This window comes from Strongylocentrotus purpuratus, unplaced genomic scaffold (assembly GCF_000002235.5).
Source record: "Strongylocentrotus purpuratus isolate Spur 01 unplaced genomic scaffold, Spur_5.0 spur5_scaffold_10, whole genome shotgun sequence".
NCBI classification, from domain to species: Eukaryota; Metazoa; Echinodermata; class Echinoidea; order Camarodonta; family Strongylocentrotidae; genus Strongylocentrotus; species Strongylocentrotus purpuratus.
The window spans coordinates 17,059,365-17,084,800 of record NW_022145595.1 but is presented as its reverse complement, the minus strand read 5'-3'; the positions used below and the strand labels follow the sequence as shown (position 1 = coordinate 17,084,800).

At 37.2% G+C, this 25,436-nt stretch overlaps 1 protein-coding gene across 1 annotated transcript; it reads left to right on the top strand.

Annotated features, from left to right (window-relative positions):
* The first annotated feature begins 3,561 nt into the window (after positions 1 to 3,561).
* LOC579432 (1,5-anhydro-D-fructose reductase) lies at positions 3,562 to 14,168 on the top strand. The gene is made up of 9 exons (XM_011683566.2): positions 3,562 to 3,901; positions 6,312 to 6,479; positions 9,052 to 9,168; positions 9,746 to 9,826; positions 10,650 to 10,769; positions 11,285 to 11,391; positions 11,899 to 12,064; positions 12,750 to 12,832; positions 13,682 to 14,168. The coding sequence occupies exons 1-9, from the start codon at positions 3,827 to 3,829 to the stop codon at positions 13,722 to 13,724; spliced, it is 960 nt and encodes a 319-aa protein (XP_011681868.2). The 5' UTR covers positions 3,562 to 3,826; the 3' UTR covers positions 13,725 to 14,168.
* Positions 14,169 to 25,436: the final 11,268 nt, after the last annotated feature.

Below are 25,436 nucleotides of genomic sequence, written 5' to 3'. Positions count from 1 at the left end.
GCATGACTGAACATCAGACAATCTTTACAAGACTGACAGATCTCACTTGTGCCAAGTTGCTAGGTGAGGAACAAAATAATGTTTTGAACAAAGACAGCCATTTTGTTCAATTATCCAATCAGCCAGACAGACAAAAACACACAAATACACGCACCCCCCCACACACACACACATATATATATATATATATATATATATATATATACGATCATGCACAGGCACACGTCCACAAATGAGCATTCCATTCCCGACAAGGCCTACCAAAACTGTTACTTTTTGTCGGGAATTCTTCTTATCGTACGAAAAGTTGAGTGGCCGCTGTCCTCTTGGTGCGTATTGGCGGATGTTGTGCTAGATGATGATGATGGTGATGATGATGATGATGATGATGATGAAGATTAAGATGATGACAATGATGACATGATCGTGGTAGTGAATGTGTTTAAAAGGGAAAGATTTTTACTTTAGGGTTATGCCACTTAAACATTCAGCGATCTTGATAAAAATCAATGCTCAATCAGAAAAGGGGCAATTATGAAATAATTGTCACCGTGTGTGTTGTGTGTGTGCGTGTTGGTGTGTGCACGTGCCTGACTGTCTTTGTCCAATGCATTGTTTTATTCCTCACCAAGTAACTTGGCGCAAGTGAGATCTGGCAGTGTCTGATATTCAGTGATGCATGCAGGGATTCAAATGAAAATGGTACCTAAATGTACTGGGAGGATAACTCTATCAAGATATATCATGAAACCCATGATTAAATATTCATACTTCAGACAATACAACTTTTAAAAAGTGGGACATTTCTTCTGACACGTCCCCCCCCCCCCCCTCATTTTTTTAGGGGGGATCGTCCCCCCCTGGAAATTTGAAAAAGTGCAAAACAAATTGTATAGCATATACTGAATAATGACTGCAACACACTTTTAGGCTCTGGAAGGCCTAAGAGTGCAGCGTTTAGACTAATAAAATTGCAAAAAAAATCTCGCTCGGTCGCTACGCTCCCTCGCATAACATCCTCGTAAAAAAAAAATTCGCATTTCGTCCCCCCCCCCGGTCATTAACAGAAATCGCCGCCCCTGATTCCACGACATTTTGGTCTTCCTCTTCTCCTCAAAAGGGACTTTTAGATTTGCGTGGACGTGGACTTGGACGTGTTACGTCCTTTTAAGGCACTGGCAATCACATGTGACGTCCTTTTAAGCACTGGCAGTGCCTTAAAAGGAGGTCACACGTTGCAGTCCACGTTCTCATCGTGCAAATCTAAAAGTCCCTAATATTGATTTACTGGTCGAGGTTCATTATTTGCTGACAACGAAAAACTTCTCCAGGCCATGACCATGTTTCTGCCCTTGCCCGATCGCCTCCAGCTCCAGCAGACATGGCGCGGCAGCGTGCACACGAACCGCTACTAACGGCGCAGTATAGGCCTATAACCACTGCTGACGGCGGCACTGCACTGCGAGCTGAATCGGTAATAATAGGCCTACTCATAAAACGAGAAATCTTGCACGCTAATCTTAGTTCCATTTCATTGGTTTAAGGTTTGAAAATTGAAACTCAATATTGTGTTAAAGTTATAACAGAAAAGATTATCTTTATTTTATAATTCCACCGGGGCGATTTTTAATTTTGCAATCGCCCCCGTGAGCAACCTGACGGGGGCGATTTTGTAGCTCACGGGGGCGAATCGCCCACCGCCCCCGTGTATTTTGAGCGCTGTTTTAAATCTTAACGTCATAAGGAAGAGACAACTTCAGTTTGTTGGCCATATTATGAGAAGAAAAGGCACCGAAAACAGGATACTGACAGAATAAAGTTGAGGGAAAGTTCACTGGACAACAAAACTGGACTCAAAACGAGAGATAGAAGTAGTAAAGCATTGATCGCCAATGATTTGAGCAGACAAGGCACCCAGCAATCAAACAAGCATTAATTAAAGAAGAGATTTACTCGTGAAACGGGGGTGACAACATCTCGGTACATAATCTTTCGTCCATTTTCTTCTGTATTTTTTTTTGTATTCAAAGGTGGGCGGATAAATATGCCCTTGAACTTGTTAAACTCAGGAGAAAAGAAAATGACAGTTGATTATAATTGTTAATATCTTGCTTGAGCGCTCAAAATACACGGGGGCGGTGGGCGATTCGCCCCCGTGAGCTCCATAATCGCCCCCGTCAGGTTGCTCACGGGGGCGATTGCAAAATTAAAAATCGCCCCCGTGGAATTATAAAATAAAGATTATCTTTTCTGATATAACTTTAACACAATATTGCGTATTTAATTTAAAACCGATGAAATGGAACTAATATGGCGCTGTCCCTCCCATCCCTACCGATACAAACAACGGACACTATGAACATGACTGACAATGAGAGCGGACAAAATATACAGTTCCTCAGGTAGACAAAGGAACATCCCTTCACAGCTGTTATGTAAAAAGGTGAATATGCATGTGACACCTGTTCTACACATTTTTACATAATAGCAGTAAGGGATGTTCCTTTGTCTACCTGAGGAACTGTATATTTTGTCCGCTCTCATTGTCAGTCATGTTCATAGTGGGAAGCTCGCCGTGCAGCTAATAATGCGGCCGTCAGCAGTGGCTATACTGCGCCGGTAGTACTGGTGTGCATGCTGACGCCCAATATCTGCTGGAGCTGGAGACGATCGCGCAAGGACTGAAACATGGAGAAGTTTTTTGTTGTGAAAAGTGTGAATCCTCTGAAATCTGGTTATTCTAAAAGACCAGCAAATAATGTAACTCGACCAGTAAATCAATATTGAGAAGAAGATCACCAAAGATGTTGCAGGGGCGGATCTAGTTTAGGAGGTTGCAATGAACCCCCCTCCCCCTTGGGCTGTCAAGTGAAAATGTGATGTGCATAGAAAAATGCTATCATGTGTCCAGACCTACACAGTATTAGATGTCAGTAGATGTCAGGAAAACATCACTAACGCGGGGGTTCAAAATAGCAACAACAAAAATCGCCTCGCCGCTACGCGGCTCGTGGACGATGCTCCACATCGTATTTAGGTTACCCCCCCCCCCACCCTTAGCAAAAGCTAGATCCGCCTCTGTGTTTTGGAAGGATATGGTAAAGACTAAAAGTAAAGAAAGAATGTAAATAAGGTTGCTCCGAATAATGAGGAGGACATTATGTGCAGAACGGGAAGAAATGGAGAGAATGTCATCACGGGGATATATAACAGCTAGGTAACAAGTACATTTTTAAGAGGGAAAATGCCGCTTAACTAAATGATAATGATAAAATACCAAAGAAAATTAGGAGTTTCATGGGTACCAATTCAATTGAAATTTGTATTAAAATAAGAGCCCCCGTCAGCACTAAAAGCGCCCCCATGATAAGGCTCACGGGGGCTCTTTTTGGGGGGGAAGAGCCCCCGTGGACAAAAAATTAATTTGAGCCCTGCTTGCATCAAATAACAGCAAAGCTATCCAAACAAACTTTTTACACCCGAGTGACCCGACGGTGGCCTGTATTTGCACAGTGAACGGTAATCACGGTATTAGCATTGGTATTGTCCATGATATGACAAAGGTCGCACAAACCGGTAGGGCCTACTGCTTTTCAATCCGACACCTTTATAGATATATAGGCCATATCGATGTACATCTGAAAAGATCAAGGCTCTAGTCAACAGCAGAATTAACTAAATCATCTGGGACAGTTAGCGATCTTGTTTTGCTGTGCAGTAATCCGGCTGTCATAAGACCTAAGGAAACCTTTTGGTGGTGTTGTATTAAAGTTCTACGGACAGGTTTACATTTGCTCCAGATATCCGAAATTAATGAGTAAAGAAAATGGCTGATTCCAATCTGTTCACAGTTTTACCGGGTGGAAAGAAGTACCCTCTTCTTGGACTCGGGACATGGCAGGTAAGTCCAAAATACGTTATTATTGGTTGGTTGAATGGTTGGTTTTATCAGCTAAGAAAACTTGCGTGTGCTTGTAAACGAACAACCAGGGGACTGACGGCTTTAAGACCTCTCCGATGGACTTGGTAATGAGGATTTCCAAAGGGCAGTAGCGCATCGACTTGGTTTCGAATCTGGGACCTCCCAGTTACGAGACAACTGCTCTGCCACCGAGCCATCACGGCTCAGTTGAACATGAACCCAGATTTGCCTAAGTTATTGAACAAGATCGCAACTATTTTCTAAATATCAAATTAAGAGGGAGGGGGTGGGGTGTGATGATGGCTGTGAGTGTAATGAGAATGGGGTGGATGAGGGTGTTGTGTGTTTGTTTAATATACGTGTGCGTATGCATGTGGGGTTTGTGTTAGGGCGTGTGGTGTGTGGGTGTGTTGTGGTGGGTGTGTTTGTGTGTGTGTGTGCGTGCATGTGTGCGCTGTGTGTATGGATAGATTTGGTTTTGTTGGTGATAATTTATGTTCGTTTTGTAAGCAGGAAATAGAAACATACAAACATTTATTTTTATCTTGTGGGAGCGTTCAAAGGTTATGGCAGGCTTTAATATAACTTTTTGAGTTAGATGAAATTAAAGATTTAGAATGGCGAGATATATTTGTTGGGTTGGTAGGTAGTTCATATAGAATAAAAATGAGTAATACTATCATTTTCATGGTGAAGTATGTTACATTTATGTCAAGATCGGGGGGGGGGGCGAGTACTAACTTTAGAAAAGATGAAAAAAAGCATTTTTAAGTATAGGGATGAGGAAAAGAAAATAGCAATTAAAATGGGAAATTAAGCTAGGATCACATTTCTTAAAGTGGGAGCAGCTTAAGATTAATTAAGATTTGCTTTCTTCTCCACCGTGAGCTTGTTAAAAGCGTAACTCGATTTTGCGGCCTGGATAACTTATTTAGTATATTTTTCTTAAGTTGAGAATGTTGGCAGACATCCACTGAGTGAGTACTGTGTGTGTGTGGGTGGGGGGTGGGTGGGTGGGTGGGTGAGTATGTGTGTGAGTGGGTGAGTATATGTTTGTGTGATAGAGGGTGAGTATGTCTGTGTGATGGAGGGGGCAGGGAGGGGGCAGGATTGTTTCAGTAAAATTATCTCCAGATTTGTTTTTTTTTGTAATATATAAGTAAATAACATTTACAATTGACATATTATGTTTAGGTACTTATACGTTTACTTTGTTGCTAAGTTATATTATACTGCAAATAAGTTTGTGTTTAATTATGTTTATGTCAAAGCATCAATATTGAACACGTTTATTTTATTCAATTGTATGTCATGGTTTGTATTACACATCTGGAGAAATAAAACAAAATTGTTAAAAAAAAAAAAAAAAAGTATGGTGGTGTGTGCGCGCGTGTGTGTGTGTGTGTGTGTGTGCGTGTGTGTGTGTGTGCGTGTGCGTGTGCGTGCGTGTGTGCGTATGTGTACGTATTGTTATTGTACATTATAATAACAAGAAATATAGATATGTGACAAAAGTCTTAGAAGTAAAAACACCCACTTTTAGACTATCGTTTCATAGTTATTGACCCTCATGCCGGAATCCCATTGACATCACACAACCAAAATCTCAATGGCTACAGCATGAACTCATGATAAAGCTCATTCCGAGCTATCAAACTTGACCTTTGTAACGGAAGATATATAGTTTATTTGCATACTTTACCTGAGAGAGAGAGAGAGAGAGAGAGAGAGACGAAGAGACAGGGAGAGAGAGAGAGATAGAGAGAGGGGAGAGAGATTGAGAGAGAGAGAGAGAGAGAGAGAGAGAGAGAGAGGTTTTGGTCTACGTATGTTTTTATTTCTTTATACACTGTCGCTCATAAAGGTGGAATATTTTAGTTTTACGCCAATTTATGGAATTATTTTAAAAATAATTTAAAAATAATAGATCTAGATAATAGTATACATTCTCAGATTTTATTGAATAATAACTTGCCAATGTGTGTTTTGCGAAACTGCTAAAGCATGTGTATGCTATTATGTGAACACGTGGAAAGTAATCATAAATATGCATGCACTATGCAAAATCTTATATTGCACCCTTTTTTGAACCCCTTTTCCTTCAATAGGGTTCATTTTTATGTAAAGGGTGCAAACTCTTATTTTGCACCCTTTTTTGAACCCCTTTTTTCTTAGAGTGTACTGGCGCGGTCTTGTGCATGTCATATGAGATTAACAGCGTTTAGAAAATGATCACAAGCATCAACAGTGCAGTCAAACACTGCTTTGAGTTACTAGTGTACGAGCCAATCCTCTTTACACAGTTGATCAGTGCAGGCATAATGACGTCTCGAGTGCAATAGGCGTAAACAATTTTTCTTTTCTGTTCTGTTCTCTGTCGTAATGGTAGTCGGAGTCGGGGAAGGTGCGTCACGCCGTCGAGACGGCCATCGCATGCGGATACCGTCACATCGATGCAGCGTACGCCTACGCCAACGAGAAGGAGGTCGGTGACGCAATCAAAGCCAAGATCGACGACGGGACCATCAAGAGAGAAGATATCTTCGTCACCACAAAGGTTATAATACTATTTTTTTTACCTGGGGAAGCCTCATCAGCAACAATGCCTTTCTTCCTGATGGCACTGCAATTATTACTACCCCAGCATTCGCTAGGTACACTAGCTAACACCTGGGTGGAGAGTGGCACATGTGGATTAATGTCTTGCCAAAGAATGTTAGTGCCGGGCTGAGCCTTGAACCCTCATCCCTTGGAGTGAGAGTCAATGACTGAACCACTATATCACGACACCTCTGTCTTCTGCATTTTGGAAGGCAAAAAAAGATATCCAATGACTAAAATATATTTCCCAAAGAGGGATACACTATGAACATGACGGACAAAGAAAGCGGACAAAATTTGCAGTTCCTCATTCTACCCTCAACAATTGCTGTGGTAGACAAAGGAACATCCCTTCACTGCTATTATGTAAAAATGTGTAGAAAAGGTGAATATGACTGTGACACCTGTTCTACACATTTTTACATAATAGCAGTGAAGGGATGTTCCTTTGTCTACCATAGCAATTGTTGAGGGTAGAATGAGGAACTGTATATTTTGTCCGCTTTCTTTGTCCGTCATGTTCATAGTGATAGCATGTCCCTGTATAAACATCACAGATTTTATAATTCCGTGCCTTAGATTAGGCAACTCAAAATTGGTGCTAAACGAATTCGTTGATGGATAAGTAATCATCTGCCCTTTCTTAAAGTTGATATTCATTGATTTTAAAAACTAAATTTATTTTCATTATTGCAAAGTTGAAACTTTGATTCGACAAGGTTATCAAAATTCAATGCTTGGAAACATTCGAAGTAATGATTATTATAAATTACAAAACGCTTAAATACAGCCCCGGCATAGCACCGGAAGAGCTCTCCGAACGCTGCTGAGATGTGTGAGATCACAGTATGGACATGACTTGCACAAGCAGACGATACCCCATGACATCTCACACATTTTTAGTGCCTGTGTTTTCATCTTTTCTTTAGTTCTTTCTCTTACTTCACTACCGTCAGGCTAAATGTATAATCTATTGCCTCACTCTTAACCCCGCGCATGGTTTTATTTTGATGACAAATGCAGCGATACAAAAATAAAGGAATCTGTCGCTTGTAAACAAAATAAGACGCCATTGTATATTCAGCTGCACACACCGGGGTATGTTCGGCGTTTCAAGAGGGAACAAATGCCCTCCTTAATATCATTCCCGGGGTTTTTCGATTTGAAAGTCTGGTTTCTTTGATTGTTAATTAACTCCTATCCTGTGTATTTACAAGCAAAAGATTTTAGTTATCAGAATCAGGTCATATCCCCTTTTGAATGGTTTGACATGCCATTAAATTTATATACACTAAACTTATTATAATTTGACAAATAATAGCTTTGCAATTATGTTCATTCTCTATGGGATGTCGTCTGCTTGGGCAGTGTTGGTCCATATAGTGACGTCATTAAAACATCGTTATTTTTCCGGCGAATCTCTGGTATATCCCAGCTGCTATGGAGGTGGTTGTATTTGTATTTTTTATAAATCACCCGATATATAGTTGACTTATAACTTGTAGGATGTAAATCTGCTAGATTACCAGTTTCTAGTCATACATTAGTTGACATATTTGTGATTTTCTTTGAATTTCACCTTTAATGAGGCCATGTCTTGATGTACTGCCTTCTTAAAGTTGGATTTTGAATGTTTAGATTTTGACCTGGTTCAGAGTCTTTCCCTAGGTGTATGTCGTATAAATAGAAGTGCAGCGGACATGATGGACTTTAGTAAAACACTATTGAACACGATCGCCAAAACATAGGATGGGGTCTGTAATGAAACAAAGTTAGAATTTTTAAAAAAGAGAACTGAGTTGGACTGATTATTAATTCATTCTTTCGATGAACTGGTTGTGACAATATGGTTTATTTTTTATCTTTGAAATTTATATCATCTCAGAACTTTATGGATCAATCTCTATGACTCTTTTAGCTGAAAATAAAGCACTGAGAGGATATAAACTTCATCTATCAAGAATAATCCATATTGTCATAATCATTTCATGAAAAGAGGTAACCAAAACATTATTCAAATTTATGGGCAACAGTGAAAGATGTGCAAGCATTTTACAGTGACCATCACAAGCAAGTTGACGATAAACTAAATTAAAGATGAAGTTGAGTTCTGGGAAGAGGTGAAAAATAATTTGTGAGCGTTATCATTCTTATTATGCAAGTGTGGAAAAAACATCAGATAAGACATGTTCCCTGTAAAGTATGGCTCTTAAAATGCCTTCATATTCTAAATATGTCATGTAACACCGTAATAATCCGGGGTAGGATTTTTACACCACGTGTTCGTGTAGTCCCATATACATCTGTCTGTGTACAGTGTTTGTAACTTTACCAAGACTTGGTCAAATTTCTTATCATTTTGATGATTCAAGAACCTTACAATACACACAAATTCTTATATTATACTAGATGATCAACCTTTTCTGGTCGATTCCACACCGTTTCTTTCACAATGCAATCGCATGACCAGAACTCAACTTTATCTTTAAGTCTTCTTTTTCCTCTTTTTCCTCTTTTTCTCTCTTTAGTTGTGGATAACAGAAACTCACCCTGGTAGGATCGAGCCATGTTGCCGCGAATCTCTTCAGAATCTTGGACTCGACTATGCTGATCTTTATCTTATTCACTATCCGGTGTCTCTCGTGGTAATCACTATGTAGATTTAATCATCAAATCTTCGAAAGCTGATTGATTTTGGTTTTTAAAATTTAATTTCAAAGAACAAAAATGTTTTCTAGTTCAGGACGCTAATATCCCAGTCAAAGTCCTTTTTACTCATTGTGTATCATCTTCATGTTACCATGGTTACCTGACATATAACGTAATTTGATATTGATGAGTTCCGATACTGACATGGTCATAAATGTCGTATGTTGTTCCCGATCCAAAACTTATAGCTTGGATAAGACGCATATTTCTGAATATATATGTGTGTGTGTGTGTATGACATGAGGTCAAAAATATACATGATGAAGGTCTATATTATTTTGTTCAAAGTATTGAGCATTTTTTTTTTTTTTGGAAAACGTAATAAAGGTCAATGCATACGATTGGTATGGAAACTTATCCTATATTTATTTTAAATTGCACATTCTACTATTTGCAAAATCACGCAAATAAACAGAATTTAAAAAACACAGTAACGATGATAATACTCTCAATATTTTGGAGGTTGTACAATTGATGCTGCTACATTTTATGTTATTCTTTTCCCCTCTTTAGAATGACAAAGGCAGTTTTCCTTTAGGTGAAGATGGAATGTTGATCGGGGATGATTCTATTGATTATATTGATGTGTGGAAGGTAAGAAAACAATTTTTTTCCTTCTCACAAATTGCATTCAAGATTTCCTTTTCCTCTTTTGCTCTCCTTAACAGATTGATGCATGCCCTAAATAAAATATTTGTATGTTGTATGCTGTAGCTGACAACATTATACAAATTACAGGTTTCGGGATGGCTCTACCAATTGTTATTTTCAATTCTTAATGTAGGTTGTTTGGCTTGTTTGTTTGTCTTTCATCTCTAAATTGTCAGACATGGTTGGCATTCAATATTTGTTTTCAATAAACATTGACAAATTGAAAAAAATTACCCGTTATCAAGTAAGCTTTGATACATCTTTGAATATCATTCGGTACATCTAGTATTATATCTAATCTATAATATTAGGTTCCTGTAGAGCGCTCATATTTTTTAGACTTTACACTCCTGTCGCTTCCAGGCTATTACACTGGCTTTAGCGTCGCTGCCATTACGGCGCTTTAGCATTTTAAGGAATCAAATTCTGTCAGGTACCCATCTACCTCACCTGGGTTTGAGTGTGGCAAATGTAGATCAATGTATTGTCAAAGGACATTAGTGCCGCGGCGGGACTCGAACCGCAGACCTCGTGATACACCGTCCGGTGACGTATCCACTCGATCATGACACCTTTATCAATGACAAAGATGAATCTTTCTCAAATGAAGTATTTAAAGAACCGTGTAATTTCATTCTGGACGATTATTTTATTCTTTCCCCACCTTATATCTTTCTCCTTCTCTCTCCTTCCCTCCTCCCCTACCCTTACCCTTCTCTCTCTCTCTCTCTCTCTCTCTCTTTCTATCGCTGTCTCTCTGATTTAGGGCATGGAATCTTTAGTCGACAAGGGGTTGGTTCGCGCCATCGGAGTGAGTAATTTTAACACATCACAGATGCAGCGCATCCTCGATCTTCCACCCAAACACCCAGTTGCCAATTTGCAGGTATGTACCGATCCTGATCTAAAATGTACAATATAAACTTAAATATTTAATCAATTAAGGTGCTGCAGTGTCTTTAGAGCACACCCCCTCCCCCTCCACCCACCCCTCCACCCCCACCCCCCAACAAAAACATCTAACGAAAATTATTCCTGGTATTTTGAGCAGAATATTTACTATGGGCACCGTTGTATAAAATTTACAGTTGAAAGTAACTTTAATTTGCCATCAATATAAATAATGGCAAAGTTACCATCAATGTTAAGTTTTATGCCACGGGGCCCTGGATATTCAAATTCGAACTGATACTGATAATTGATGTCCACTGAACAGTTCCTTCATTTAAACGCAAACTTTAAAGCAAAACAGCTAGAGAATCACAACCGCCGCCGTTAAACATAAACATGACTGAGAGGGCAGCAATCACAATAGCGATTGAACACCTTTTGGATCAAGATATCATTGAAAAAAAATTTGTTTTGGTTCATTAAATCTTCATCTTTGATTGGCTCTATCAGGTCGAGTGTCACCCGTTGCTGGCACAGAATGAGCTGATTGAGTTATGTAAGAAACATGGTATCACTGTGACGGCCTACAGTCCACTAGGTTCACCGGAGCGACCAGGGTAAGAATCAAAGTATGGTTACTTGAAGGTATAGAGGGCAAAGAGGACGGAACAGTACCGAAGAGGTGTGGAGAAAAAGAGGGGGTGGAGGAAATTAGTAGAAAAATGGAGAGACGGGGAACAAAGAGATAGAAAGAGAGGAGATCGATAGTGATACAGGTGCACGCATTTATTTCAAAATAAGAGAGTGATTAAACGAAAAGGGGGAAGACAAAGAAATGTATAGAGGGGGATATAAAAACATGGGAGAGATACATGTGTAGGTATATAGTTGAAGTGAGAGAGATAGAAAGAAAGATAGAGATACAGACGGACAGAGATTCAGATATAGGTATGAACCAATCCATCGAATGTTGTTGGGATGACCTCAAAAAAGTCTCACACACATAAACAAATAAAACTATCTCTAATATGTTTACGGTAACTAAAGAAGTTTCAGTTCTTATGGCGTCTTTAGCTTATTTTTTCCAAGTTAAAATCTTTATTGTGGCTTATTGTTCAATACAGAGACAAATCCACGGAACCCGTATTGATGGAAGACCCTGTTGTCTGTGCTATCGCTAAGAAGAGGGGCGTGTCCTCCGCCCAGGTGCTAATCAGATACCAGCTCCAGAGGGGCGTGGTCGTTGTTCCAAAGAGTGTGACGCCATCAAGAATCCAGCAGAATTTTGAGGTAGGCCCTTCGCTCCCGTTGACTTCCATTTAATCAATCATTTTCACTGTATATAAATCATGTTAATCAATCAGTTTACACGTTTTCCAATATGTCCGAACTGCAACATGACACTTATAATAATAACGTTTAATCATATTTTGAAGTTAACTGGTTCCGATACAGACATAAACAATTATCAGTTAGATTATGTGTTCAATTGTGTTCAATTGTGTTTCGACTGGCATGACCATACAAATTTTGTAAGAAAGGAAGGTATCTTAAAAATATATTTACTTAAGAGGATAAGAATACGTATATCTCAGAATATTGCAATCTTTTTTATTTAAAAAAAAACGAAATTACAAACTAAACTAGATAATTACACTGTGGTCTTTAGAAACATAGAGAGTTCTGTAAGATTCAGGTGCTTCAGAATAGAGCCATTAAAATTTTTCTTCAAAAGTTGGTTCCAGATATTCCTCAATTCCTTTGTAAAAAACAGTTGAAAGTTGACTCATTCAATTTATTAAACTCTTTACACATGCTATATGATGTACAAAAGTCCGAATTGTTTTTTTCCAAATTAAATGTCAAACATGAATTCGAGGAAACACATTTTTTCATCACTATTTCATTTATGCATAGATATTGTTTTTTATGATTTGTTTCTTTGTTCCAAACATTAATGTTGTATCTTATGCAGGCCTTACACTTTGAGTTGAGTAAGGAAGAGATGCAGGAACTCATTGACCTGAACAGAGATCACAGATTGCTCGACTTTCCCATGTAAGTTCGTTCTTTATTTCCATTTGGTCATATTATTATTCATTTAAAGTTTTGATATATTTGGATGCCCCTGTGGATGTGCTATAAGCACTAGTAAACTTAACCCCTAACACCCTTCTGCTTTCGAGAAAAGTTGAATATAAAACTTTACCGGTGCTCCCGGTAAATTTTGATAAATTTCAAATAGCACCTACGGCCGTACATCGGTAGCTGCGACCATGAAAATTTCAGAATATGTAGTTGTGATATATAATTTCCAAACGGGAATAGTTAATGGGTCGATTTTAGTAAAGAAAAATTGTTTTGTAGCTCAATTAATATATTGACCTTGAGAGGGAGCTATACAGCATAAAGAGTTTAGTATTTACAATTTCATAACTTTAGACTTGATTCCAACCGCGACAACGATCACTGAATATTGTAGGATCGCATATGCTTCCAATATGTTCATCTGAACTAAATTCATGACCCCATACTAAAAGTTTGTATTACCTTTAAATCTTTAATTTCAGTGTAGATGAAATTTAAAGATGAACCGTGTAAAGGCTTTTGTATTGACAACAGGATCGCCTATCATTCGATCGAGGGAATAGCTGTCCGGTGATGATTGTTTTGAACAGATATCTTTTCTTTAATCAGATAAGTAATTATGCAAGGGTAACGTTTCTCTGTGAAATTATCTGGACAGATTTTTACAGACGCCAAAGATTCTATTTTCCTGTTGCACAACATTGTTATAACAATGTAGTGTTCCGTTTGCCCGATTCTCATACCATATTTTTATAACTATGTTTGGCTGTTTGCACACAATAAGTTTTTAGATTTTCTTCTTTTGTTTCTTAAAAACAGGGGAAAGAGGCTGAAATACTACCCATTTGGCAATCAAAACTAACCAAATTGGTTTGCACCCATCATCCTTCCAAATAAAAGCGTGGAGAAGCCAATCAACGAGATGCGGATTGGATGTGATAGAGGACAACAATTCCAGCAACTTTGAATTCAGTCCGAGTCCTTTTGCACATCACTTAAAATAATTATGCACATTTCATCATCTCAAATTGAACGATGATTTCATTAACACCACTGATGTATGATGTTATCCGTGATTTTGTATCTGAAAAAGATTTATTTCAACAACAACAAAAATTAACACCATTGCAACTACTTTATAGACATCAACGTTTGTCTATTACCTTTCCACATGTGCGAACATTATACTGACGTATTGCGTAATCAGAACATGACGATTTATATCATGTCTATATGCAATACAGTAGATTATTAAAATTGCCTTTAAAGATGAAGTTGAGTACTGGTCATGAGATTGCATTGTGAAAGAAACAATGTGAAATCGACCAGAAAAGGTTGATCATCTAGCATATAAGAATTTGTGTGTATTGCAAGGTTCTGGAATCATCAAAATGATAAGAAATTTGGCCAAGTCTTGGTAAAGTTACAAACACTGTAGACAGAAAGATGTATATGACTACACGAACACGTGGCGTAAAAATCCTACCCTGGAGTTTTACGATGTTACATGACATATTTAGAATATTAAAGCATTTGAAGAGCCATGTTTTTCAGGAACCATTCTTTGTCTGATGTTCTTCCACACTTGCATAATAAGAATAAGAATGATAACGCTCACAAATTATTTTTCACCTCTTCCCAGAACTCAACCTTCTCTTTAAAAGGCACATTAAAGGTAATACAAAGTTTTGGGAAATTTTGAAAATTGGCTGGATAGTGATTCTTTACAATTTTGAAATAATTTGATGCCCCTGTGGATGTATTATAAGCACTAGAAAATTTAACCCCTAAAACACTTCTACTTTCGAGAAAAAATGAATATGAAAATTTACCGGTGCTCCCGGTAAATTTCGATATTTTCAAATAGCGCCAACGGCCATACAATGGTAGCTGCGACCTTCAAAATCTCAGAATATGTAGTTGTGATATATAATTTCTAAATAGGAATAGCCAATCGGTCGATTTTAGTCACGAAACATTTTTTATGGCTAAATTAATATCCTGACCTTGAGAGGGAGCTATACATCGAAAGAGTTTATTATTTACAATTTCATCACTTTACCTCGATTTCAACCGCGACAACGATCACCGAATATAGTGGGATCGCGTATGTTTCCAATATGTTCATTTGAACCAAATTCATGACCCCATACCAAAACTTTGTATTACCTTTAAGTAGCCCTGTCCTACACCTTTAGGACATGTTCGAACATTATATTAACGTATTGCGTAATAAGAACAGGATCTCTATCATGTATAATATAGGCAATACAGTATATTAAAATTGCCCTTAAGTTTATAACCCGAGGGCCGGTATTGCGACCGTGTTCATTATCAATTTTGTTGTTGTTTAATTACATACATACAGTATCTAGTGTACTATTTTTCAGTTAATTCACGGCATGTCAATCCATCCATCCTTGTTTGTTCAGCATCTATGTCCGACATTGTACATAATCTTAAAACATCAAGATACTGCTTCTCAATCTCGATTAAAAACTAGTTTTGTATTTGTTATGTTTTACTCTTGTTTTAAGTTAACATAATACATTCAACTTTTCAAATCTTGATGTGTGTAATGCTTGATATATACATTTTCTGACTGGTATGGTTTTTAGTTTAAAAAAAAATGAAAATGTTGATATTTAAAACTTGCAATATTTTTAAGTGTGAATGAAATCAAGGTTGAACTAAAATGAATTAAATAAATATTCTGTGAATACGAAATAAAGGTTTATGGTGCACATCATGATGATGAAGTATGAACTATGGAGTATGTGTTTCTATCTTACGCTTGAGTTGTTTATCATTTGCGATTATTTTCAAAATCAATAGTACCGAACAAAGTAGTATGCAGTAAAGTGTTTCTCCATTAGCTCTGTAAGAACGAAAATCAAGAAATGGAGAGGGTCTGGGCTGGGGACAGCTAAACATGAGCCCACCCCCCCCCCCTCTCCCTCTCTACTCCTGCCAAAGCAAATCTGACATACCTTTCTATACAACAGAACAAAACACCAAGTATTGGCTATTGTTTCTTTCTGCCGGGTACCCAATGCCTAAATGGAGAATGGCAAATGAAGATTAATGTCTTGCTAAAGGACATTAGAGCCGTGTCAGGGACTCGAACCCCCGCACCTTGCTCTTAATAGTCCGGGTTTTAGAGTCCACTTGACCACAACACCTCCCAGTGATGTAGGTTTTAAAAACAGGATGGGGGGGGGGGGGGGAAGGGGGGGGGGCTTTAAGCGTGTTGAAAATATTAAGGACGTACATGTAATGGGGCCCCGCGACAATAATTTTTTGTTTGTATCATATTGAGAATATAGAAGAAAAACTATTAATGTCAAAACATAGACCGGAATGATTACATTTCGGGTTACATTTCCAGGTGCGACATGAAAACAAAATATAACGGAAAGAACGGTTGGAAAAGAAAAGAACACTCAATAACAGGATATTCTTCAATATTCTCTAAAAATCCCCTGAAAGTCCCATGAACAGGGAATGTACATGTCGGGTTACATTTCCAGGTGAGACATGAAAACAAAATATAACGGAAAGAACGGTTGGAAAAGAAAAGAACACTCAATAACAGGATATTCTTCAATATTCTCTAAAAATCCCCTGAAAGTCCCATGAACAGCCGAATTTGATAATGTGCCAATACAAAATTGCCAATTAAAAGTATTTTACTTCTATAACAAAGTTTGTTGTCACAACCAATCAAATGAAGTTATTTTAGTAGCTTATAACAGTTACAGTTATTTGTTATTGATAACAAGTGTTTGAAACGGGGCCAAGGCCTGCGAGACATTGTCTCTTGTTACGAACCTTTTACATATGCATGTATGTTAATGTTAATTATAGGCATGCGCAGAGGACTGACTGTAAAAGGCTTGATTTTTTATTTCAAAACCTAAGACTGTGTGCACAGGTATTTCATTATTTTTGTTTTGAATTCATATTGTTGTTACTGTAGTGTGGTTATGATTTTATGATATCCGAGTCAGTTTTTAATATAATGTCACATTGCTGTGACACCCTTCAAGTTTTTGTTATCGGAGCATCTTCGATAATTAAAGATCATTTGGTTTTGAATCTTAAAGGTAATTATCTTTGAATTGGATATGGAAGAGGTTTTCGATAATTTTTAACTTGTGAACGTGGGTCTATTTTATACTTAAATCTAAGGGTATCAACTGTTTCCATTCATTTTTCTTTAGTCGAGAACATAAAATAAAAACAAAGATTGTGTGAGAAATGTCATACAAAATCACATCATGCAGTGTGAACACTTGTAATAAAAGAAATGATATTCTTCAGAATTTGTAATAGTCCAAAGTGAGCAAGAAATTCAACTGAGATATGATTGTGATGTATATGTTGAGTGGAGGAGTATTTTAAAGAGCATAACTAGCATGTACAAACCCATGTCTGGAAAACTCAACCTGGAACACGGCTACCCTAGATGATCATATACAAAAGATGGGGGGGGGGCAATGTGCTTACTTTAGCACTCCTCATGAATAAGGAACAGTGATACCAGAACAGAAGGGGAAAACCATAAGTGTAACACATACAGGACAACCGGATATGCACAGGTTACCTTATATCCATGGTATACAGAAGGAAGACAAAACGTTTCCTTCGAAACTTGAACATTTTCCAATATTGATTTCGTGCCAACCAAGGGGTGTATAAATGTCCCAGAATTACAGGTGCAACTCCATTCTGCTCGGAGAACACTCATCATTTCATCATTTCTCTTCAAAAGTATTCGGAACCAGTTAGAAAGCAACCTTGAAGCTGTCAAGATGCGATTCTTGATCGGTGTAGTGTGCGTCATTGCCCTTTTTGGAGCAGGTAAATAGTATTTTCTTCTTTTAATTATATTCCATTCCATTTTGTTCTCACAAAAATTTAACCCCCTTCTTGATCCTACTGCCAAGACCAGATATTTGATCGTTTATTGTGATAGCCCTTCTTCTGTAGAGTTATTAATGAATAATTCTTGATAGTGTGTTACTAGTTACATTTTGTTAAATATAAACATTTCTATTATTAATGTATTGTGTATACGTTAAAAAAAGTTGTTGTATTTTGTATATGTCGTATCGATGAAAAATGCATTTCGATTTGTATGTTTTGGCAGAATAAAACAAATCAATTTTTTGAAATCATTCGATATTCCATATTGGAGTTCTGAACATAAATAGGTAATAATTATTGCAGGGCACATATAACATGAAGGAAGAGCATGACTTATATTGACGGGGTTATAGTTGTTACTATCCTCTTACAAGGGGACGGCAATTAGATACAATGAAAATGAGTTTACGCCCTTCTGTCTCTCAACAGACGATGCACGGTACCATCACTCACAACTCAATACTGACTCTATGCTCTATGTAATATTTTGACCTGTGTTTTTTTTTTTTTAAATCAGTAATGTTATAAACTTCATTATAAAACTGTACATTCGGTGGGCATCGTAGGAGGCTATACGGGCTACGATGTTTGTGTTTACATTATCCACGAGCATCGTGCCATTTCTTGTATTGGCCTTTGGGGGCAAACCGGGGCATATCCGTACAGAGGCTGCTTGGAGATTGTGCGGCAATCATGCAATTTCAGTGCAGTAGCCGTGCAGTCTCTGCAGCCTCCGCACGGAAATCGTACGGAGCACGTGCAGCTTCCGTGCAGAGGTTGCGCGGTGAAGGCGCGGTGATCGTGTAGCCGCCGTGCCGTTTTTGAGCGTTTTTTTGCTCTCATGTTCACCGAAAAATCGTGCGTTTGCTGCACAATCAGCGCCAGGCCTCCGCGCGAAGCCCGCGTGGGGATTTTGCAATGCCGCCTACCACATGTCTACGGGCTACGGGCTTACGATTTTTCAAATTGTTATAACTTCTCGCGAAACAATTTCGTAGAGGCCGCAGAGCCCGTGATTCCGTACGAGTAACTCTTTGCCGCCTCCTGCCTGAAAAGGGGATACGGGCAGGATACGGGCTCCGTAGACTAATCGTAGGTCAAATGTAATCCAGGCATCACGGTCTCTAAAATCCACGGCAAGCCGCCGGGTAGGGTAAATCGTACGGTGCCCGGTGTGTATGTGACCTAGGCATTATGAGGACGAATTTACCAAGGCAAAGGGCATGAGCGTATTGACTTGGTTTCGCGTGTCTCCCAACAAATGGCCAACAAAGAAATTAGGATGTTAGATTTCCTTTATGCATCCTCTGTAACTTTTTTAATCAGCTGATCGTGCATTTGTCTTTGTATGTATAATGAGCCCTCATCCATGATCCAAAATTAAGGTTTTCTTCAAGTTATCTAATTCTGTTGTCATGCTGAAGTATAATATGTTTTCTGGAACGGTAAATTATTTTAAAATAGAAATTGCCTTCATTTATGTACGGTGCCATGTCAAAAGGAAATGAGTGCGCGCAATATATTGTTAAATTTCTGTTCTTTACTCAGTGGCAAAACTACGGGGAATTGGGCAACTTCCACTCCCACATCAAATTGAATAATTTGAAAAGACTGAAATGAACTTCATAAATAACTAAGAAAGTGACAGTTAATGAAACTTTCTGTAAAAATCAATTTGGAAAGAAGCTCGCATTATACGTCACATCGTGTTACAAATTCCTCGGGGTGATTTTCAATGGGGATAGTTGTCCTCGGGGGTATTTATCCTCGGTGGTAATTGTCCTCGGTGGTAGTTGTCTTCGGGGGGTAATTGTCCTCGGGGGTAGTTGTCCTCGGGGGTAGTTGTCCTCGGGGTAATCGTCAATGGGGGTAATTGACCTCGGGGAATATTGTCCTTGTATTTACTTGTTCTGCTTATTTTGATGTATTATTTTTTTTCAATTTGATTTAGTATTTCCTTGAGTAACATTCTATTCTCCTTAAAATTGAGATTTTTTGTCAACAGTAATTTATAATTTATATCATGTTCCAAAGGTAATCGCTTTTATGAAACGATTAAAATGTCTCCATTCATTTACTATCGCTTAAGCCAAGTCAGTTCTTGCGATCGGTCGTCCTTCAATTTGAAATTATTAACCCATTTGTTATGTTTGTTTTTATTTCATACCCTTAATAATAGTATGGGGGTTTAACCCCCACACCCACCCCTCCCCTCAACCCCAACCCCAACCCCTGCGTACGCGCCTGCTTCTAATATACAGCTTTCTGTGATTGGACTGACAAATACTTGGTTATCCCATGATTCTAATTTACCCTTTTTAATCGATAATTATGACTTTGTCTTTAAGAATAGGCAAGATAGAGTCGGTGGTGCTGTTGCTTTATGATGTTTAAAACCTTTAATTATGTTGTGCATGATAATATTTCAGTAGTTAATAATGTCTTTAAAATTCTTTTTATTGAAATTATGAATCCTGGAGGTCAAAATATAATGGTTTGAGTAATTTATCGACCCCCTAATTCAAACCCAAGATAATGTTTTCCTATTTTGTAGTTCCTTTTTATAGTTACGGACTTGTTCATTTATTTACTCATTATTCCTAAGTATCATTTGAGGTGTTCACTCTTGTACAAGCATTGCTTTTGAGTGGACCCCTTTGGTTCCAATAATTATCTCTACATTTGTTGTAAATGTATATAATTGATTTGTAATGTTTTGTTGGACACATAAATAAATTGAAATTGAAATTGACCTGGGGAGTGTTTCACAAAGATCCTAAGTAGAACTTAACACTAAGTTGGACTTAAAAAGTATGGACAGCCATTGGAGTCTTAAAATGAAATATATTCAAAAGCAAAAATTGGAGTATTTTAGACTTTTCATCAATTCCACATCAAGAACATGAAATCTCCCATGATAATAGAAAATATGAATGATTTGAATCAACATTTTATGCCTTCTAAAAAAAAAAAAAAAAATGTTTTCAAGGATGCTAATGGCTTCCCATAAATTTTAAGTCCAACTTAGAGATAAGTTCAACTTAGGATCTTTGTGAAACACCCCCCTGGAGTCGGTTTAGCAGTGTGACTGAGGTATTATGGCGATGTGTATATGAAACCAAGAAGATTCAAACAGTCTCAAATAATGACAATTAATGCATACACCTGACTGATTAATAAATTCCCTTGATTCTTTGATGTCAATGGTATGATGCAACCAGATAGGGGACGCAAAAGGCTATCGAATTTGCCTTAGGTTGATATTTCGAAAGTAGTTACTATCTGTGTCACTTAAATTAAAATTAGTAATTAGTATTTCAATTCAATTCAATTTTAATGTTATTATCAATTTGTTTGCATATAATTTCACAAACTTAATATATGATACAACGCAACATAACCATAATTCAATATTTTCATGGATGAGCATCATATTTCTTCCCTTATTCAACTTAGTCTTATGTATCATTCTTTTTTTGTTTTTATAAACGCATCCTAAAATGAGTTCAAAATATAACATGCTATATGTAATGATGTACTATACAACATGTGAGAAATATGAAAATAAACTGAAACTGAAACTGAACTGAACTGATATAAGCATATGTTATGTAAAGAAAAACTGTGTGCCATGCTCCGGGGAAATACAGTTCGACTTAAACGCTGTTAACTTGACTCATTGTACGTATGGATAACAAAAGAAGGAAGGTATTTTATAGAAAGCGTCGAGTGTTAAAATACAGTTGATCGAAGTCGTTATACCAGAACGCCTAAAGGTAATACGAAGTTTTGGTGTGGGGTCATGGATTTGGTTCAAATGAACATATTTGAAGCATATACGATCCTACAATAGTCAGTGTTTGTTGTCGCGGTTGAAAACGAGTCTAAAGTTATGAAATTATAAATAATAAACTCTTTATGCTGTATAGCTCCCTCTCAAGGTCAAGATATTATTTAAGCCATAAAACAACGTTTCTTAACTAAAGTGGACCGATTGGCTATTTCTGTTTGCATGGCCGTAAGCGCTATTTGAAATTTTGATATTCGATTTTACTCGAAAGCAGAAGTGTTTTAGGGGCTAAATTTTCTAGTGCTTATAACACATCCAGGGGAATCCAATACATCAACATTGTAAAGAATTACTATCCAGTCAATTTTAAAAATTTCACAAAACTTTGTATTACTTTTAATGAAATGGAAAATCGAGCAAAAGGTGGAGCCGGTGCGTACCCCCTTCCTTTAATCTACGCCACTGACCTGGGGGCGTTTCACAAAGCCTTTTTCAATGATAAATTACAACAATCAGTGACAAATCTGCTGTTGACCAATCAGAAGCAAGGATTTCAGTAGCTTATAACAAAAACTGTCATTTGTCACTGATGACAAGTTTTGTGAAACGCCCCCCAGAACTAAACTTAATATTTAAAATTGACTGTTTCTTTTCAGTCTTTGCACAAGACCGATGTGAGCTGTGCAAAGCGGCGGCTACTGCTCTGGACACATTGGAAGGAGAAATTACCGAGGTGAATAAGTTTTCGTTGCATCATTAGAGTGATCTTAATTCCGCATTTAATATGATAATGATTTTCCGGTATTATGATACTCAATGATAGAAAAAATTATACAAGCAGATATCCGGACAAGTCTTAAACTTTCATCGATTGCCCTTTCATGATACTAGTCGTTGTAGTTTATCATTTTATTTTTGACTGAGTTTTACATCCATGTATCAAATTCTACTCAATCTCTTCATTACATTATAAAACAAAATTACAGATTCATCACATTGTATTCAGAAAAAGTTGGAAATGTCGTGGTATAGTGGTTCATTCACTTGACTCTCAGTGCAAGGGTTGAGGATTCGAATCCCTGCTCGGCATTAACGTCCTTTGGCAATACGTTAATCTACATATGCATCTTTCTACATAGGTGTACATGGAACAACAAATTATTTCAATCTGGACAGCAGAAATCCAGATTTACACCGAAATTGTTTAGTTTTCAGGTTCTGGATTTCTCTTTTACTTTTCTTCAAGGCTATATGAAAGATACCAGTAGCCAGAATTAATTACAAATTTATCATTACCCTTTAAGTGAGGGTTCTGCCTAATATTAAAATATTTCATGAATTGCAAAATTATCAAATTTATAAATTACACATGAATTGTTAATGTGTTACAATGGCAACGAATAATAAAACAGGCCTTCAATCATTTTGTTTTGGTAATTTTATTTTTATTGTAAAGCAAGACATTCAGTATTGAAAAATAAGCATAGTAAAGCAAAGGGCACGATAATTTCAGAAATACAAACAAAAAAAGATAATTACAAGACTTATGACTCTTATTACTATAGCAACATTAATTGGTTGAGATAAATGTTACATCCATCAACTGAGCACTAAATGGTATAAGCGTTATACCAATCTGCAGGGCACTAAATGGTATAAGCGTTATACCAATTTACAGGGCACTAAATGGTATAAGCGTTATACCAATCTACAGGGCACTAAATGGTATAAGCGTTATACCAACCTACAGGGCACTAAATGGTATAAGCGTTATACCAATCTACAGAGCACTAAATGGTATAAGCGTTATACCAATCTACAGGGCACTAAATGGTATAAGCGTTATACCAACCTACAGGGCACTAAATGGTATAAGCGTTATACCAACCTACAGGGCAGTAAGTGGTATAATGCTTATACCATTTAGCGCCCTGTAGATTGGTATAACGCTTATACCACTCAGTGCCCTGTAGATTGGTATAACGCTTATACCATTTAGTGCTCTGTAGATTGGTATAACGATTATACCATTTAGTGCCCTGTAGATTGGTATAACGCTTATACCATTTAGTGCCCTCTAGATTGGTATAACGCTTATACCATTTAGTGCCCTCTAGATTGGTATAACGCTTATACCATTTAGTGCTCTGTAGGTTGTAATAACGTTTGAACCAATTTAGTAACCTGTAAGTTGTTTTAACGCTTATAGAGGACACTAAATGGTATAAATAGTGTACCAACCAACTGGGCACTAAATGGTACAACTGTATATTGACAAATTAAATACAAATTATGCCATCAACTTAGAACCTAAAAATTTAAAAATCCTTAGCTTCCAGCTATCAAAATAACAGAAATATGCAAGTACAATCTAAAAAAATGATTAAAGATCAGATATTTAGCAATTACAAACATTAAAAAACTGATTAAAGATCACAAGTTTATGATGTACAATCCAATACGGTCAAGGCACTAACTGGTATAAGCATGTGTCACAAGTTATCTAGATTACTGTATTAGTTTATTGTATGGATTGCCAGACTCGCAAATTTCCAAATTGCAGCGGGTCCAAAATACAAAAAACAACAAGTGCACGACTAATTTGCAGCCTCCCATCTCTCGAATAACCCCACTTCTAAAGGAACTACACTGGTAGCCAGTTCGCCAGAGAATCATTTAAAATTTTAATGACAGGTTACAAAGCTCTAAATGGTCAAACTCCTAGTTTTCGTTACTGAATTTTTGCAAATCAAGTCTCATACTCATGGTTGTAACCTTTGTAGTACACAAGACACATTTTTGTTGCAAATGCCCCCATATAAAACCAAAATAACCCTCAGAGACCGGTCACTTCTTTGTGCTGCCCCTAGATTATGGAATAGATTACCACTAGAAATAAGGAAAGCCCCATCATTAGATAATTTTAAATCAAGACTGAAAACTCAAAACTCACTTGTCCATATAGTATGTATAGCACAGCATTTAGGAGCACTTACAGCACAGTAGAATATATCCACATAGTTCTTGCACTTTACAAATGAATATATTATTATTATTATTATTATAAGGTACATGGTATCATGGCACTATTATATAACAAAACAACAATTGAGCATTAGCTGGTACATGTATAAGCATTATTCGAATGAACTGGGCACTAACTGTTAGTCTCAAATATTTGGATGCTCCTGTGGATGTATTATAAGCACAATAAAAATTAGCACTAACACCTTCTGCTTTTGAGAAAAATTGAATATAAAAATTTACTGGTGCTCCCGGTACGGCCGTACATTAGGAGCTGCGACCATGAAAAACTCAAAATATGTAGTTGTGATATATAACTCAGGGGTGGGGAGGGGGGAAGGAAAGAAAAGAAAAAAATCTGGGAAAAAAATTAAGCAAGGGAAACGCTCTCGGCGGTCTCGTCTGCATTACGGATTTGGTAAGATGAAAAATTGAGGTTGGGACATTATTTATAGGCAGGGTGGCCTATGAGCAGGCCCCCCCCCCCAAAAAAAAAAAGAAATCTTCTGAATACAATCAGCATCTCGAATCGAGTATTGGCTAAGAATCATCAGAAAAATTGTTAACTATAATTTGTTCCAAGATTGATTACTTTAATGAAATATGAAGAAATAATAAAAAAAAAAAATTATTCTCATATTAAGTTGTGAAAACATAAAAAACATAATCCAAGTCTACTGAAATAAAATGACCTTTGACCTGGACTTTGTGACCTGGAATTTGCATCATATGATTTGTGATACTTGATAACCCTTGTGTACAAGTTTCATGGAATTTGAACAAACACTTTTGAAATTATGCTAAAAATTCAAAATCTTGAGATATATACCA